Below are 16,593 nucleotides of genomic sequence, written 5' to 3'. Positions count from 1 at the left end.
AACATATAGCATTCTGTATGTCATCCCATTTCCCACAACGCTAGGAGTTGAAGAAAACAGCAAAATCTCCTTTCTACTCAACAACAGCATGACCAATTTGATCACAGAAACCACAGGGAAATACTTGTGTTTTCTTATCACCTAATAAATCTCCCTACCACCTTTTAAATAGAAGTGTAGTTTTTTTTTTTTTAAATAATTCCAAAACTATCACCATAATTTTCAACCTAAAACACATAAAAGCTCTTATTTAAGAAAGCTTTCATACATAAGTATTCTTTACTGACTTGTACAAATGGTCTGAATATCTTGAAAGTGCTTTCTAACAGATCGTTCTGAAGTAATTATATTTCCATATGGCACAACTGACTTTTGTTGACATAGTGTAGTATAACCACAGTTGCTTTGAAACAGCAGTGGCTGCAATTGCTCCTATCAAATATCATGAAAACAGTTCCCCAGTTACCCTTCTTCTACAATCTTGTCTTGTTGATGTGCATGCATGTGGTTTAATGCAGGATGTGAAAGTGTGAGTGAAATATATGATGCAATCCTGGAAAAATGCTGTCAGGTTCACTTCTAAACCCAAAAGGGACCCTCTTACACCAATGCTCTGAAATCACATGGAAAAAAATGAATTTTACAACTGTATTTCCAATATGAGGAAAAACATTTTTAATAGCAGATTTGAGTAACATTTTAAAAATTCCTAACCATACCCCAACCTCTCTGAATAAGGGATTTCACAGCTTTTTTGAACAACCACTCTCACTTGGATACAAGGAAAAAGATTAGCAGTTCTGTTTGTTATAGAAGAGGTCTAGGTAGACAATTATATGAAAAAATTACTTTTATCACCTAATGACCTACAGTAACCAAAACAAGGTTGGAAGCAATACCCTATTGAGAGTGCTGCATCTGAGTGCATCAGTGTGCCTGCAGTACCAATTTAATATTATTACACAAGTATTAATTAATAGTGAAAATGAATTATACAAGCGAGATATAACATGTATTTGTCTCATAACTTTTTAAAATTTGCCTTTAGCTTCAATAATAGCTACTGACGTATTCTTCTACTACTTAAATTCTGCTGCCGTTTTCCCGTTAGTCTTATAGAAGTCCTCCTCCCCCTGAATTTGCTCTTAGACTATGGAATACAAAAATAGAAGTCCTGCCATTACTTTCTCTGTGAATGAATTTTGTACGTGTCCTTTATTAATTTGTTCAATGTAGATGAACCAAAGCTCACTGCTAGAACTTACTCTTCTTTGAGTGGCTGCTGTTCATTTCATTGCAGAGTGATTGCATTAATCAGATGCATTAATTTAGTTGCTGTAGAATCATAGAATCCTTAGAGTTGGAATGGACCTTTAAAGGTCCCTTCTGCTATTCTTAGTTCTTCAGAAACTCAAACTTGAAAGACATCAGGCTCCATTTATAATTCACAAAGAGGTATCCCATATTCTAACTTTAGCAAAGGGTGTTTACCTTACACTGCACTGCCAAGATTCAGATTTAGTGAAAAGCAATGAAGCATAGGCAAGTATGAAGTGAACAATGAATAAATTAAACTAATTTCTGCAACAAAAAAACAATTATTCATTGATAAGGTAGACTTCACGTGTCCCTTTTCCCCCTCTGTACTACATTTACTATGGCAGAGAGCTTCTTCAATCAAAACAATATACTAAATAAACAAAATGGATAAAGATAACTCTGAACATGAAAATACATACATGGAGTTAGAAAATAAAACCTCTTTCATCCTAAAAAAACCCCAAAACTTAAAGAAAAAAATACAATCCCCTCCAGTTCTTCTAAAGATACAATAAAAATTAATAGAGGGAAATTTAAAACAGAAACTCAACATAGAAACTTTGAAGTGATCAATAGAAATTGTGAAATCTTTTTCAACATGGAATCAGAAATAGCTTCTAGACATATGAAAAGTGATGTTGCATTTTGCAACAAAGACAGTGCCTCTAAGCATTTAATGCAATAATTGGTTAAAAACCAATGGTCTTTCAGTGCCTTTGTATCATCATACTAAGGGTTGCAGAAAGATGCCATTTTAATGGAGTAGAAGGTTGAATTTCAAGTTTAAAGTTCATATAATAACCAGATTTTTATGCTATGCAATCACTGCAGAGATCACTGAAAGCCAAAAGTTACTCACTATCAACTTCCTAGATTTTAATATAGTAATTGCGATCTCTCTGGAATGCCCAACAAAATTTATGGCATGACAAAAGAAATAGATAACATCATTGTGGCTTTATATAAAATTATAGAGTACAATGTTAAAATAAATATAGACTTAAGCGTGCAGTCTTAGCCATGGTATTAGTTGAATATATACTCTCATTACTTCCAAGTAGCACTAGTTTTAACTACTTGTTATGCTACAATGTGATGGAAAGTACAATGATAGTAGCGGGGTGGCACAATCCTAGGCTATAGCAAATAAGAGCAAGCCAAAACACAGCAGCCGTGGATACAAAAACATCAGAAGAAAAACTACTTACCTTCAAAAGACCTCTGGTAGTCAGGGATCTCCAGTGAAACACCCTTGCCCCCACTGCCACCCTTTAAATGAGTTCTGGGAAGGGGTGGATCCTGGCTCCAGTCCTTCCAGTCATTCAGCTGCACCTGAGCTCCCCTGGGTTGGCCCTGCGTTCCCACCAGGTGCTCAATCACTGCTTCAAGCCATGACTTAGCATTTCCGCTACACTACTTATGACAAAAGTGTATATGCAGAGAAAGCTTAATTTAACAATAACATGAATTTAAAAGCTAAGACTTCGTTTATGGCTTTCTTCTTCCAAGGGTTCTGTCCAAGACAGAGCTTACTGGTCATTCAGCAGCAGATAAAAACCCTACTTATCATCTCAAAAAGATGGATTTAATAAATAATTATGAAAAACTAATCTAACTTAAACCCAGCCTCAACTACACACCTTTAAATTTAGATAAATAACTGGATCTAGTGACAAAAATCACATTTCTTGATCATCTGTCAAGGACATTTTAGAAGTAGTTTACAAACTACAAGAATGTATTAGATTTAAAGACGTTACTTACATTAATCTATGTTCTGAAAATACCAGTGTGCCAAAGCAAACATCAACAGTGCTTTTAAATGCACAGAATAAATTCTAAAGAGAAAGATTACTACCTAAACAAACAAAAAGTTTATTAAAATGTTGTAAATAAAATGGAGAATAATTAATACACATCATGGCAAAGCCTTACATTTGGGAGTTCATTCTTGTTCAATAAGTGTTCTGAGCAGTACCCTTAGACCTTTGGTTTTCAGAATTTATGTTTAGATCAGGATTTTTTAAATTCCCCATCCAACCTGGCCTTAAACACCTCCAGGAATGGGGAATCCACAACCTCTCTGGGCAACCTGATCCCGCACCTCCTCACTTTCTCAGTAAAAAATTTTCCCCTGACATCTAATCTAAATCTCCCTTCCTTAGTTTAAAACCATTCCCCTTGTCCTGTCACCAACTACTCATGCAAAAAGTTTATTTCCCTCCTGTTTATCAACTCCCTTTAAACACTGGAAGGCCACAGTAAGGCTCCTTGCAGCCTTCTCTTTTCCAGGCTGAACAAACACAGTTCCTTTCCTTGCCTATCTTCATAGGAAAAGTGTTCCAGCCCTAGGATCATCTTTGTGGCCCTCCTCTGGACCCACTCCAAAAGCTCCACATCTTCCCTGTGTTGAGGTCCCTGGACTTGGATGCAGTCCTCTGGATGAGGCCTCAGAAGGGCAAAATAGATGGGAACAATCACCTCCTGCACCCTGTTGGCCACCCCTTTTCTGATGGAACCCACGATATCACTGGCCTTAGGGGCTGCAAGCGCACACTGCTGGCTCACATTAAGTTTGCACGTAGCTTTGTTGAACCTCATTAATTTCACAAGGGCCCACCTTGAGCTTATCAACGTCCCTCCCTTCCTTCTGCTGTATCAATCACACCACTCAGCTTGGTGTCATCAGCAAGCTTGCTGAGGGGACACTCAATCCAATTATCTATGTCACTGATAAAGATGTTAAAGATATTGGACTCAAAACAGACCTCTGGGGGACACTGCTCATTACCAGTCTCCACTTGGACACAGATCCATTGACAGCAGCCCTCTGGCTGGGACCTTCCAATCAATTCCTTATCCACTGAATAGTCCACCCTTCAAATCCATCTCTCTCGAATTTAGAGATAAGGATGTGGTGGGAGACCACATCAGAGGCCTTGCAGAAATCCAGGTAGATGACATCAGCTGCCTTCCCTTTGTCCACCAATGCTGTCACTCCATTACAGAAGGCCACCAGATTGGTCTGGCATGACCTTCCCTTGGTGAAACCATGCTGACTGTCTCAGATCACCTGGTTGTTCCTCATATGCCTTAATGCGCCTTTCAGGAAGATCAATATTCTTGAAAAGGAGATGATTCTTTCAAATATGAGAAATATTGTATTTTGGCAAAACCAACTTATTTTAGTCTCAGAAATTTAGAAGTCAATTTTTCCTTTTAATCATTCCAGAAGAATCCAAGCTAAGGCAATGACTATGCTTACACAATTTCAGTTTGAATAAAACAAGTCTATCAAAACAAGGTATACACTCCAACATTTCATATCAAAAGATGTTTCCATGCGTTCATACAGAACATTCAAACAACCAACACATGTCTTTGATCCGCAGAATTATAGAGGCTAAATTTTCATTGGCAGCCTGAATAACAAACATAGGCAGTCATTCAAATTCATAGACGTAATTATTATAATTCTGAGTGAACTGCCATGCTACGGTCATGCACATTACATTCTTCCTTTTCCTACAGTGCTTCTCCCAACAATCAATCTCACACTTTGCTATCTTTTGAAGTGTGAGGTGGGGATGGAGCCTCTGAATGGTTCCCAGCCCTTTCTAATGATTACTTCCAAATGGTGCTTTACCTAATATGAGCTAAGCATCAAGGAAGACTGTGATGAAGAGCTACACAGTCTAAAGGAAGACAGATTTTTTTTTTCAGATGCTTTGTATGTTCATTTTGTCTATTTCCAGATGTCTAACAAAGATGTAATTTTTACAGATGCTGAAAACATTCAGAAAGAATTTCACACATAGTTCACGGCAGGTAAGTCTGACTATCCAAAAGTCCTTCACGTTCATTTTTAAGAAAAATTGTATCTTTGCTTTTATGATAAAGACTCATGTTCTACAAGGTCTCCAATTAGAAACCACAAGGAAACTGCTAGAGCCCTGGCAATTCTACACGGGCATAAAATTTAAAAGCATCCGTGATTTGAAAAACATGTTGGAATCTGTACAGCCAAATTTCCAAACCAGACTTAAATCATTCTCTAAAAAGATTTACTTTATACTTGAAGCAGTTGAGGCCAATTTACCTACACAAGCCCTAGTGGGAATATGTTTGTTTAAATAAACGAATTAGACATAATTATGATATTTATATATTGGTTTCTATCCTTGAAAATGACTAATATTTTCTCCTCCTGCATTGCAGTCATCACATATGGCACTATATTTGCTATTATAATTTCAGAAATTTTGGCTTATTTTTTAAGTTCAAGACTCACTATTGGTAAAAGGATCAAATTACGTAGTTCTCATTCATTGCTTTCTTCAAGCTGCTAACACTAAGTTTGACCTAATGCACAATTAAGCTAAAGATAGTTGGATCTAATTTAGGTTTTCTCAACAATCAAAAAAACACATGCTAATGTGCATTTAACTGCCTAATGTTACATTTCTGTTCCAGACAATTCTCTAATAGTCTAAATAGAAATCCTCATAACTATATATTAGAAAAATATATCTATCTGTAACATGCTGGCTGGAGTAATGGTAAAATTCTATTCAAACAAAAATCCAGTTTCAACTGATATTTTATGAAGAATCTAAGTTCTTGTATTTCAATTAAAAATTGTATTAGATATCTCTGGGGAAAAAAAACAACAAAAACTTGAGACAATTCCTGTTTAAGCACTGCTGCTAATAATCAAAGTTCAGTCCTCTTTTTAATTGAATTAGCATATTTTCCAAAGCAGGAGCTAACAGGCTATTAGCTGTTCATGGATGCACTACTTTTTCATGACATTTACCTTGATACCTTTTAATATTTCTGCAAGGTAAAGTAGGAGTGGAGGGAGAGAAATACAAGAGAATCCTAACTCAGATTCACTTTAAAGAGCAAGGATACATCCCATGGAGATTAAATGACTGCTTCTGCTACAATAAAATGATGGAAGTAACCATGCTTTCCAAGGGACATATAACATCAGTAGGAATGATGATCTTCAAGAAGCATCATGTTTCTGTGCTTCTCCCAGTACTGCGTAGCACTGCCCTCAACATTCTACACAAAGCACCAAGCTGCTAAATTCTTCAACTTATTCATCTAGAAGGTGCCAAGCAGACAGCCAAGGAATATCTTCAACTAGTTCAGGAATCTCCCATTATGATCTCTTTAGAATCCTATATTATCATGTAACACTCCTGTATGCAGAAACATGTAAGCAGTAAGAATGACTTGCTGAGGCATATAGGGTTGTTCAAATAACCATTTGCAGGCCAGTCTTACACTATCTGCAAAAAACCTGGCAGCAATTCAGTTGTGTGTATGAACAGGAACTCAGCAAGCTATTGACATGTCTGAGAAAGGTACAAGGAATTCGCTAACAAACGGCTTTCCAGTCTTGTGGAAATAATTCCTTCCAGATGGATTAGGACTTGCGTATCTTTTCACAAGATTGCTCTTCTCCCCCTGCATCCACACTAGGATGTCACTATAAAGATTGATATGCAAAAAGGTAGTGCTGTACTTTTTTTTTATCCCCCTGAGAAACTGAGGGCCATATCTCTGCTGTCTATGATTAGAAATTGGCTCCACAGGCTTTAGCTGCAAAACAAATAGCTTCTCCAGAAACTACAAGAGTGCAGACAAGCAAATTGCTGCCACAGACCACAGAAAATCTGTTCATAGCCTAACCACATTCTTGGCTCAAGAGACAGATCTACAGCTCAGAGAGCACCTAAACATGACCATGGGCAGACCAGACCTGCTTAGGCAGTGTAGTGTTTTGCTCTGCCAATGTAGCACACACATGGATGGATAAGTGGTAGCTGAGTTTTCCTCTGGACAGACAGGCTCAAGGCACCAAGCTTACAGAATACTGTTTTTGATGGGAATCCACCTACAGCACACAGATAACTTTGAGAAAGTGAAGCTTATAGTAAAAATAAAACTGCCATGTTGACTAGATCACATTTTCAGTCTGGCCATCCAGGGTCTAAGAGTAGCATGAGCCACACGCATCAAAGAAAGACATTTCAAAAAAGGAGAGAGATCACCCAAAGAGAAAACTTAGTATTTTCTATTTGAACTTGAATTACACACCTTTACTCACGGAAAACTTCCTTTCCTAATTTAAAGAACACTGATGCAATTCTGCTCTACCTACAGACATTCTCATAGTGAGCACACATATCTGATTCTGTTTGGAAACCTGTTAATTTCATTCTTTTTTAAGAACACCTTGTTGCAGCAAGTTGCATTATCATATTTCAGGAAGATCTAATAAAAGGCAACTATAAATTTACTGAATTTCATTGCAGAACACCTCAATCCTTCAGTGAAAGGAAGATTTTATTAGGGCAGGACCTTTTTTTCTTGAGAAGAAATAAAAAGTTATATAGATTTGTTTTATTTTTTCTTTGCATTTTAACTGAGCAATTTAAGGTGCACCCAGTTTTTGACAATTCCGGTAGAGAAACTCAGAGTTTAAATATTCATTTTATAACCTGCAATAATTAGACCAATTTTTATTATTATTTTGTCTTTTCATTTTTAAGAACTATTCAAAAATACAGCAATCCTTTCTACTTCACTTAGGCTTAGTTGAATCTTAAACCAATTGCTAAGTCTTTGAACTATGCCATGCACAGTCTGTCCCATCTACCAGCCAAGACAGTTGGCTCAAGGAACTATAAAATACATTCCTAGTTCTCTACTTAGTTTGACATTTGATCAATTTAGGTGGAAAATATACTGACAGGACACTTGTCAAATGTGTAATTTGTTCTATAAATAAAAATAATTTAACCTTCTAGCATCAGTGTGTGTCTCTCTCTCCTGTCCTTGACTTAAATGACCATCTTAGATTACTTATAGATGAGGGTTACAGTGACATATTAATTTGTCATTTAACTTATATAATTAATCAATATGAAGATAAATTAGAATTTCTCATTTCTAAACTTCTGCCAGAAGATTTGATTATCTCACCAACGCATTCCTCAGAGAGGCAAAGGTATTTGTTACTTCTCATGAACCTACAAAATTCTGATTATTTTTCCATTCACATAATCACCTTTATTCAAATGAACAACTGAAAAGAGAACAGGAATTAACACAGCTTTTGTTCCTGTAAACAGTTAGAGCAATACTAGTATGGGATTGCTGGTATGGGAAATAAGCTAAATCTTAAAGCTAATGCTTTGTCCAGATTCTCCTCTGTAGGGATACTACATTTACTCATTTACTATATTTTTTGTAGCCTTATTGTAGAGCAGACATAAAGCCCATTCAAGTAAAGGAATCAAAAATAAAGGCCTGTCTGTTGTTAGTGTTTACAGAATCACTTTTTTTTTTTTTTTTTAACGAGCAGAGTCGTTTATTTTTCCATAATATAAACTACCTAATACTGATCACAACTTAACAAATTGGGTAGCAGCAGGGTTTGGCACAAGAAGAGCTGAAAGTGTTTTGTTCACAAATCAAAGCAATGATGTACAGCAAATTGTATTCCCAGGTAATAGATGTGCAAAATGAAAGCAGAGAATATATTGTTCCATGAGCAAACAATAAGCTTTGACCTGAAACTGAAAGTGAACTCCAGTATGTAATCTTGCTTTTCTGCCATTAGTCCCATTGGCAGAACTTAAGTTGAATCCCTGGCTTGGAGCATCCTTCAGCTTACAGGATTCTGTCTCTACTTTCACAGATACAAAATTCTCTTTAGAAGCATGAACAACTTGAAAACTTCAAACAGAATCCAAGTTTTCAGTTGTATTATCTGATGAATTGTTTCTTAGCTAAGATCCAACTTCAGTATTAGACATAAATTAAGAGTAGAATATCTCCACCCCAAATCTTGGTCTAGATCTCCTGGCTGTAGCTCTCAAAATACATACAGTGCATTTGCTTAGCCAAAATTTTACTGTAGGTAAATCTGCATGCATCCATTGAAGCCAATGCTATGATGGTGCTCTGTACCCACCAAGCATCAGATTCACAAGTGTATTTTCCAGTGAAAGTGAAAGCTTTGGATATGGAACCACTGCAGAATACACTCCAGATAATAGGACTATGACTGAGAGGAAACAGAATCTCTTAATGTTAGGAAACATCTGAATGTGTGTGTGAATAAATTGCTGTAGTTTTAAGTACACATGTGCATGAGGGCAAAATTTAGTGTTTTATATACAACAACTTTTTTTCACATACATTCAAGTTTAATCTCATTAAACCAGGATAATCATAGCTTCCACTGGAAGAATAATGTTGCATCCATATGCGAATTAAGTGTTCAAAGACTCAAGTATTTTCATCTGGTTTTCTTTTGTACGTCTACCTCTTTCATAGAGAAAAATCAAATCTAGAACAAGGTTTCCTGAAAATGAAGCTGAATTTTAGATGTGGATTCATTAATCAAAAGCATTTCTAGGAGAGATTTGAGTTGAAATGTACCTGATTTACCTCTGAGAACTCAGAGAAAAGGAACAATTCAACTTCAAACTCATCTCACTCATTTGCCATGAAAACATTGTTTTAAGTAGAATATTCATAAATATATATAAATATATGACTTCAAGGCTGGTGGGCAGACTGTTATACATTCAGTATTAAAACGGTGATAACCATTAACACAATTTCTTCATATTTATTTTAAAATCATAATTAATGGGGTTACTAAAATAAGGCTAAGCAAATGGGGGCTCTGTGCATTCTGCACATGCCTTGATGCTTTAAATTTGTTTGTACAGCTGTGAGATTCTCAAATTAACTATCTGTCAGGAAAAGTAAAATACTGCCAGGACAGCTTGGAGATGAAATCCAAGCCTATAGGAGAAAATTACAAAATGGCATCTTGTGTAATGAATCACTTTTATGGAATAACTTCTGCTACAGTAAGTCTGTAGTTTCTAGACAGCAAATCATTAGCAGCAGCCCAGGTAGTTCCAAGAACTTACTAAAAATGTTCAGCATTTATTTAAATGGATATCAGTCATCTCCTTGTGATTTCATACATGTACATGAATTGGTTTACTTATGACAGTAAAAACTCCAGATATGTTTAAAAAATATTTCTCTAAACACATATGGAATAGTCACATCAGTCTAATACTTCATTCCCTAATTAAAATTTCTATTTTCATTTAAAACTCAAAGTTTTGTCTCCCTGAAGCAAGGGATCAAAAATGACATCAACATTTTCCAAAACCTCAGGTTTTGAAGTATGCCTCAATTTAGCTACTGAACAAAGAAGACTGTCTTCTGGAGTCTGCAAAAGAATCTAGCACTCAGCATCCTTTGAAATAAACCACTGTTAAATTTTTCATCTTTAGAAACTGAAATGCTTTCAATAATGTACTATTGTATGATTAACAAATTTAACACCACGGGTTAGATTTAGTCTCATAACAGATGCAGTCAGGGTATCGGTTCTGACACCCAGTATCTATGATGGCATTAAGCTTAGGTGGGCAATGAGAAAATAAGGTGTAAACGCCATGAGAGGCTGCCAAACTCTAGTGCATATTATTCCTCTGGGTAACATATATGAAGTACACTCTGATTTGGGTGGCATTTTTAGCTGTAAAGATTCAATCCTAAGGAGAGAAAATTATGTTTCTGTACATAGAACTACAAGTACAATTTATTTGAAGTTTGAACCTTGTGAAAAGATAGATACCTTGCTGGCTATGCTGCATTCATCCCCATGAAGTAATAAGCCACTGAAGCACCCTACCAGCTGAGCCGAGGAACTATCTAGTCTGGACCAACCATACGTGGGTGTCCAGGAAAGACTAAGACAACAGCACACATTACACTTCTCAACACATACCCAGGCTCTAATCACTTTATGCAAGGGGACAGCAGATGGGGTTTCTGTACATTCATTACCTTGTTCAGTGTTCTCCTGGTTCCAGGAATCCAGGTTAACTTTAAGACTACACAGCATCTACCAGCCACTTCATAAAGAAGAACCTCCTATTTTTTGTTTGGCTCCTACTAACTTAATAGATGTCACAGCTCTGTATAGAGAACATCTGCCACACCACCACGATTTTGAAGGTTCCATCATATGCACTGCTGCTTAATTCTGCACTAAGAATCCTAACTTATTTAGTCACTCTACATAAAAGGCTACTCTACTGATCTTTGTTGCCTTCCTCTGACTCTTTAATTTTTGCATTGTACATCTCTTAATCTGCTTCCCAGTTTCTTAAAGCTGCATTACCAAAGTCATATTACCAGCAGCTTCCTCTTTTGATAATATCTCAAACATCCAAAAACATGTCCACACCACACAAAAAGGAAGAGTTTATATCAATACCAGCACGTTCCTTTCAGATTTAGTAGACTTGATATTTTGGGAGACGTAGCCTTTTTCATTTATGCTTTCTTAATTTATTTCTCAGGCAAAAAGGCTGATGCTGACCTAGCGGTTCCCTAAAGACAAAGCATTCAGTTCTCTCTCATGAGAGAGGAAGTCATCGAGTTTCATTAAGAAACAAGTGTAAGACTGACAATGAATAAAAACTTATTGCCCAAGAAGTTTAATCAGAGACAATAGGATTTAACCTCTGGATTCTGTAAAGTACTGCAATATAGACTTTAGAAATAATTGCAAACAACTAGTGAGTCAGTGTATGCACTGGTAGTTTTCAATTGAATTTTCAATTCTTACATGTTGCCATTACTACTGAACTAACCAGACAGCTTCAAAGAGCTGAAAAAGCAAATTCATGAACAGCAGTATATATCAAACAGAATGGAATATATCATCTTCCTCTAAGACAAAACTAAACCCAAAGTATTTTATGGAACTTTACCACCTAGGAAGTAGCCCATGTATAAGGAAAGCAGACAAAATCTCCAAGCTAGTGGAGGGATTTAATAGGAAGATTTTTTCCTCCCCCAGCCTTATCCTGTCTCCCTCAATCAGTTGCACCCTGGCACCTACCAGTGAGGTCTTCTGCTGCAAAGCACCTTATTGAAAGACTAATATTTCTGTTTTTCTGCTCAGAGTAATGTCAAATGGCTCCAAATTTCCCATATATTAACAGAGTGCATAATAATAATAATAACACTAATTCAGAGGAGGATTTTGGAATTCTTACTATGCTAAATTTCATACAGTATAATAATAATCTCCTTATATATTTCCTTGGCACCAAAAGTCAGATTTTCCAATTTGCAGACAATTCACATTGCTTGAGATTGCTACACAGGGAGTTACAGTCTGAAAGGATAAATAGTTCCCTAATAGCCTACAATGACACAAACGCTATTACTCTGCCACTTCTTTGAATTTTTAATAAGTATGAAATAATATATTTTGGTAAAACTGCAGTGGAGTAGAATGTTTTTTCATCTAATTGCATTGCCTGTTATAACAGCTTGACAAACAAAAAAAAAAAAGGCCAATTTTAGTTATTCCAATATATAGGATTACAGAATTTCAATTGGCTCCTAATGCAACTTCAGTTCAAAAAAAAGGGGATCAACTATCTGAAGTAAGAAAGGCTATATTGTCAGATGAGGAAGTTACCGTAAGATCAGACCACTAGTTCTTTCCAGAGGCAGAACAAAGAAGCAAACACTGACACATTCCCAGGTTATCTTTCCAGATCCCTCAAAATGATCCATTGTAAAATAAAAGTCTGATGATGCAAGAGAAAATAACAACAAAACTTACAAACATCTAACAGTGTCAACATCTAACAAAATGTCTAACAAATAACAAAGTGATAGCATAACAAAGTGTAACAAAAGGTTTGAACTTCTGAATATTCTCTAGAGTTTTGTGGCTGTTGATCAATTTACGTCTACTATTCTCCTGATAATTTTATACTAAGCGAACATGGCTTTTCAAGATATCTATCTTAGAGAAATGAGAAAAAAAAAAAGCATTGACCTTTACAATTTAATGTCCTTTCTAGCATGTCAGCTGTGTAAGATGATGCGAAACAGAAAAATATTTTACAACTCAAACTAAATTCATCTTATGGGTAATCATTGAAGCTTTTAGTAGCTTTTATTAATGACAGTACCTTTTTTGTAAAAAAAAAAAAAAAAAGTACAAATAATCACTACCAAGTGATACCTCTTCCTGACTAGCTAATTCCTAAGCTCAACCGAAAATAACACATTTCTTCCTCAGCTTGGAACTTACCAAGAAGACACTAACAGGCCACCTCTTAGGTGAAGACAGTCTGGACCACATTATAGGGAGGAACTCAGAAGTCATACAGTAGTTCTACTACCTAAATTTGGATTACCAGCTCAAATACAGAATGAGTTGTCTTTTCCTCCATTATGGAAGTAGTGTTGCCTCTCTTTAATTTACTTCTTCTCTTTTTTCCTCCTGGCTATCTACCCCCTCCTTTCTCTTTCTGTCAGGTAATAAAACAAGCAGAAGACAGAAAGACAAAAAAAAAAAGTGCTCCCCTCTACATACACAAAAACCTGCACAAAGTTAAAAATAAAACCTGCCTTAGAACAATTTCTGCAACAATTATGAGAAAAACTTCTTAAAGAAGCTGCTCTTGACAACACTGTCACTTCTCAGAACTGCTGAAAAAATTTATGCTGTGCCCTGGTTTCTCCTACAGACATGTTCTGAGAACATCAAGAACAGATGGTACCTTTTTTGTTTCCTGCTCTTAGGCTTTTTTCCCCTATTTTTAATATAAAGTGTATTTGCCTTTTTTTAACCTTCCTTGATAAGAAAGATGAATCTGAATTCAACCAGAGAAATAAAAATATATTCAGAGCAACTGAATTGATGTAAACGTCAATAATTTCACCTAACTTCTCCCAGATAGATGCTCGCTGCACTCTTTAATTTCTCCCAGTAAGACTGGCCTATGGCTGCAATCAAGTGAGAGCTTACCACAATCTGCAGAGCTCTTCATTATCTTCTGAAGGTTTATGTTTTCCACAATATGTCTGCAGCTCTGAATCCCTTCCAGTACACCACACGATCTTTAAACTCTTTACACCAAAACCAACTGCAGAATTGTGTTATTGGCCTCCTTGGAGCTGTTTAAGGAGAAATGGCACCTCCCTCTGCTCCTTAATGTTCCCCCTTGCAAATACATACAAGGATTGTAGTTTCCCTGTTAGCTACCATATCACACTACTAGATCTTGTTTGACATCTTATCCTCCACAGGTTACAAGTTGTTTCTGATTATCTTCCTTGTATTATTACTTCATAATTATTGAGGAAGCATTCATTTCTCCCAGTTTTACATTCTTTTCCTCTGCATGGAAGAATCACCTCCCTGTCCATTGAAAGAAGCACCATAAATGAAAATTTTTAATTGCAAAATATAACATGCTAGAATAGTTAACAACACTTACTTTGCCAGGCTTGTTTGCCTCAAAGCTCTTTTCTTTAAATTTCTCCTGCAGGGTCTCAGCTAACCGACAAAGCAAGGCACCATTATCCAATTTCTCCATAAAGGTTTCTGCTGTTATTTCTCTACCTGAACAGCAAGCAGAAAGTTAGTGCGGAAAACAGTGTGCAGTGGTATAGATGGCTCTTGTTTTAAGAAAACAGAACAAAAAAACAAAAAACAAATGGGCACGTTCTAAATGCACTGAAATCAAAAGAAATTTGGACAACAAATTAAAACATACTTTAATTTAACAACTAGCATTTCTTTGAATAATCTCACTACTACATCTCCAGTACACACAGAGCAAATTTTAAAATAACATGCTTTCTTTGGGAAGGCTTGTGTTTCTTGAAAAATAATCCTCGCCTATAAGAACTCATATGTCATTTTATTTATGACATTTCAGTGCTTATAGCAAACAGAGTGCAGTAGGCAGGTGGTTTATACTAGTGTATGTGGGTAGTGATAGCATAAATATCGCTAACACTTTTAATGAAGTTTATTTTGTAGAAGTAGCAAACCATACAAAGAAGGAAAGGGAAGTGTTCAGTGAGGAGACAAAGTCTTGATTCTGCAAGAAGGTGACCATAGAACAGAAAGTTTCATGTCATATTTCATTGCTCCACCCCAACTTGAGCAGAGCAGGTGCCCTATGGTATCACCATAATCCCAATGGTCCCATGGTATTCAAACTAGGTGAGACAGGCCAAATGAGAAGGGAATTTTTTGTCACCCCAAACTGAACTCCCAGAATCATGCCATCATTTCCAAATAAAAATATTTCTAATTCTCTAAGCATTTCACAATTATACTAGAAAATTTGCCTTCACTTTGGACTCAACTGTGGCAAGCAACTGCATTATTCAGCATTCTTCTACCACTAGAGCATCAAGAACTTAATAATGCTCTTACTAGTAAGATGTGACTTTTTTTTCTTTTTTCTTTTTTTTTTTATGATATTTGCATACATCATTTGGGAATTGGAGTATACCAATCAATTCCCTTTTCATAACCTGTTACACAGCATTCAAAAGCAAATATTATTAGTGAGAGTGGCTCCCCATTCCAATCTCATCTATTCCTGCTAATCAAAGCTGACTTCTTAAGAAACCTGCTTAATGCTGGTTCGTTTTCTTTGCCACAGATTTCTGACCAACAACCATCTTCCCAACTAAACCAGTTTTTTTTATATATATATATAAATATATATTAATAATTATACATTAATCATATTATATTATTATAATATACTAATATAAACAATTATGTTAATATTATATATTATTAATATTATATATTAATATATATTAATAAATATATATACATATATACACTTTTTTTTTTTTAGGTTTTTGTTGTTGTTGTTTTATGTTTAGTATAGGAAAATGCATCTTCCATGAGGTGCCTGGAAACTGAAAACCTTAGTCTTTTTAGAACCGGTTCACAACATTTCTGCTAAAGAAAAAACTAGGAAAATTATGAAAAAGATTAAATGAATCTATTAATTAAATGAAATCTATTAATTAAATGAAATCTATTAATTAAATGAAATCTATTAATTAAATGAAATCTATTAATTAAATGAAAAAGATTAAATAAATCCTTTCTATGCCTTTTAATAGAGAGGGGCATATAAACAGTCAAGAATGAAAATGAAAGAGATAATTAAAAATTTCTATTGTACTCCTGTAATATGAGTATACTGTCATCATTACTAAATCAGTATCACTTACAGCACAGAACATTGTGGCACTGTAGAGTCATGTAACTAAAAAAGCTAATAGAAAATTTATTTGTGTAGGCTTTTGTCTCAAAATTCTTGGATACTTCAGCATTCTTTAGGCGAAGTAAACTGCCAGTCATTTCAG

The 16,593-nt window shown here is 35.6% G+C and overlaps 1 protein-coding gene across 4 annotated transcripts in view; it reads right to left on the bottom strand.

Moving 5' to 3' along the window:
- The window catches only part of GAS2 (growth arrest specific 2), an 88,492-nt gene that overhangs the window by 56,756 nt on the left and 15,143 nt on the right, over positions 1–16,593 (bottom strand). For all 4 annotated transcript variants that reach the window (XM_046941564.1, XM_015286179.4, XM_046941565.1 and 1 more), the window contains exon 3: positions 14,688–14,812. In XM_046941564.1, coding sequence (XP_046797520.1) covers positions 14,688–14,812 — 125 coding nt within the window. The remainder of the gene's footprint in view (positions 1–14,687; positions 14,813–16,593) is intronic.

The sequence above is a fragment of the Gallus gallus genome, chromosome 5 (genome assembly GCF_016699485.2).
Source record: "Gallus gallus isolate bGalGal1 chromosome 5, bGalGal1.mat.broiler.GRCg7b, whole genome shotgun sequence".
NCBI classification, from domain to species: domain Eukaryota; kingdom Metazoa; phylum Chordata; class Aves; order Galliformes; family Phasianidae; genus Gallus; species Gallus gallus.
Note: the sequence above shows the minus strand (reverse complement) of the source record. Positions and strands in the feature narration are given on the sequence as shown.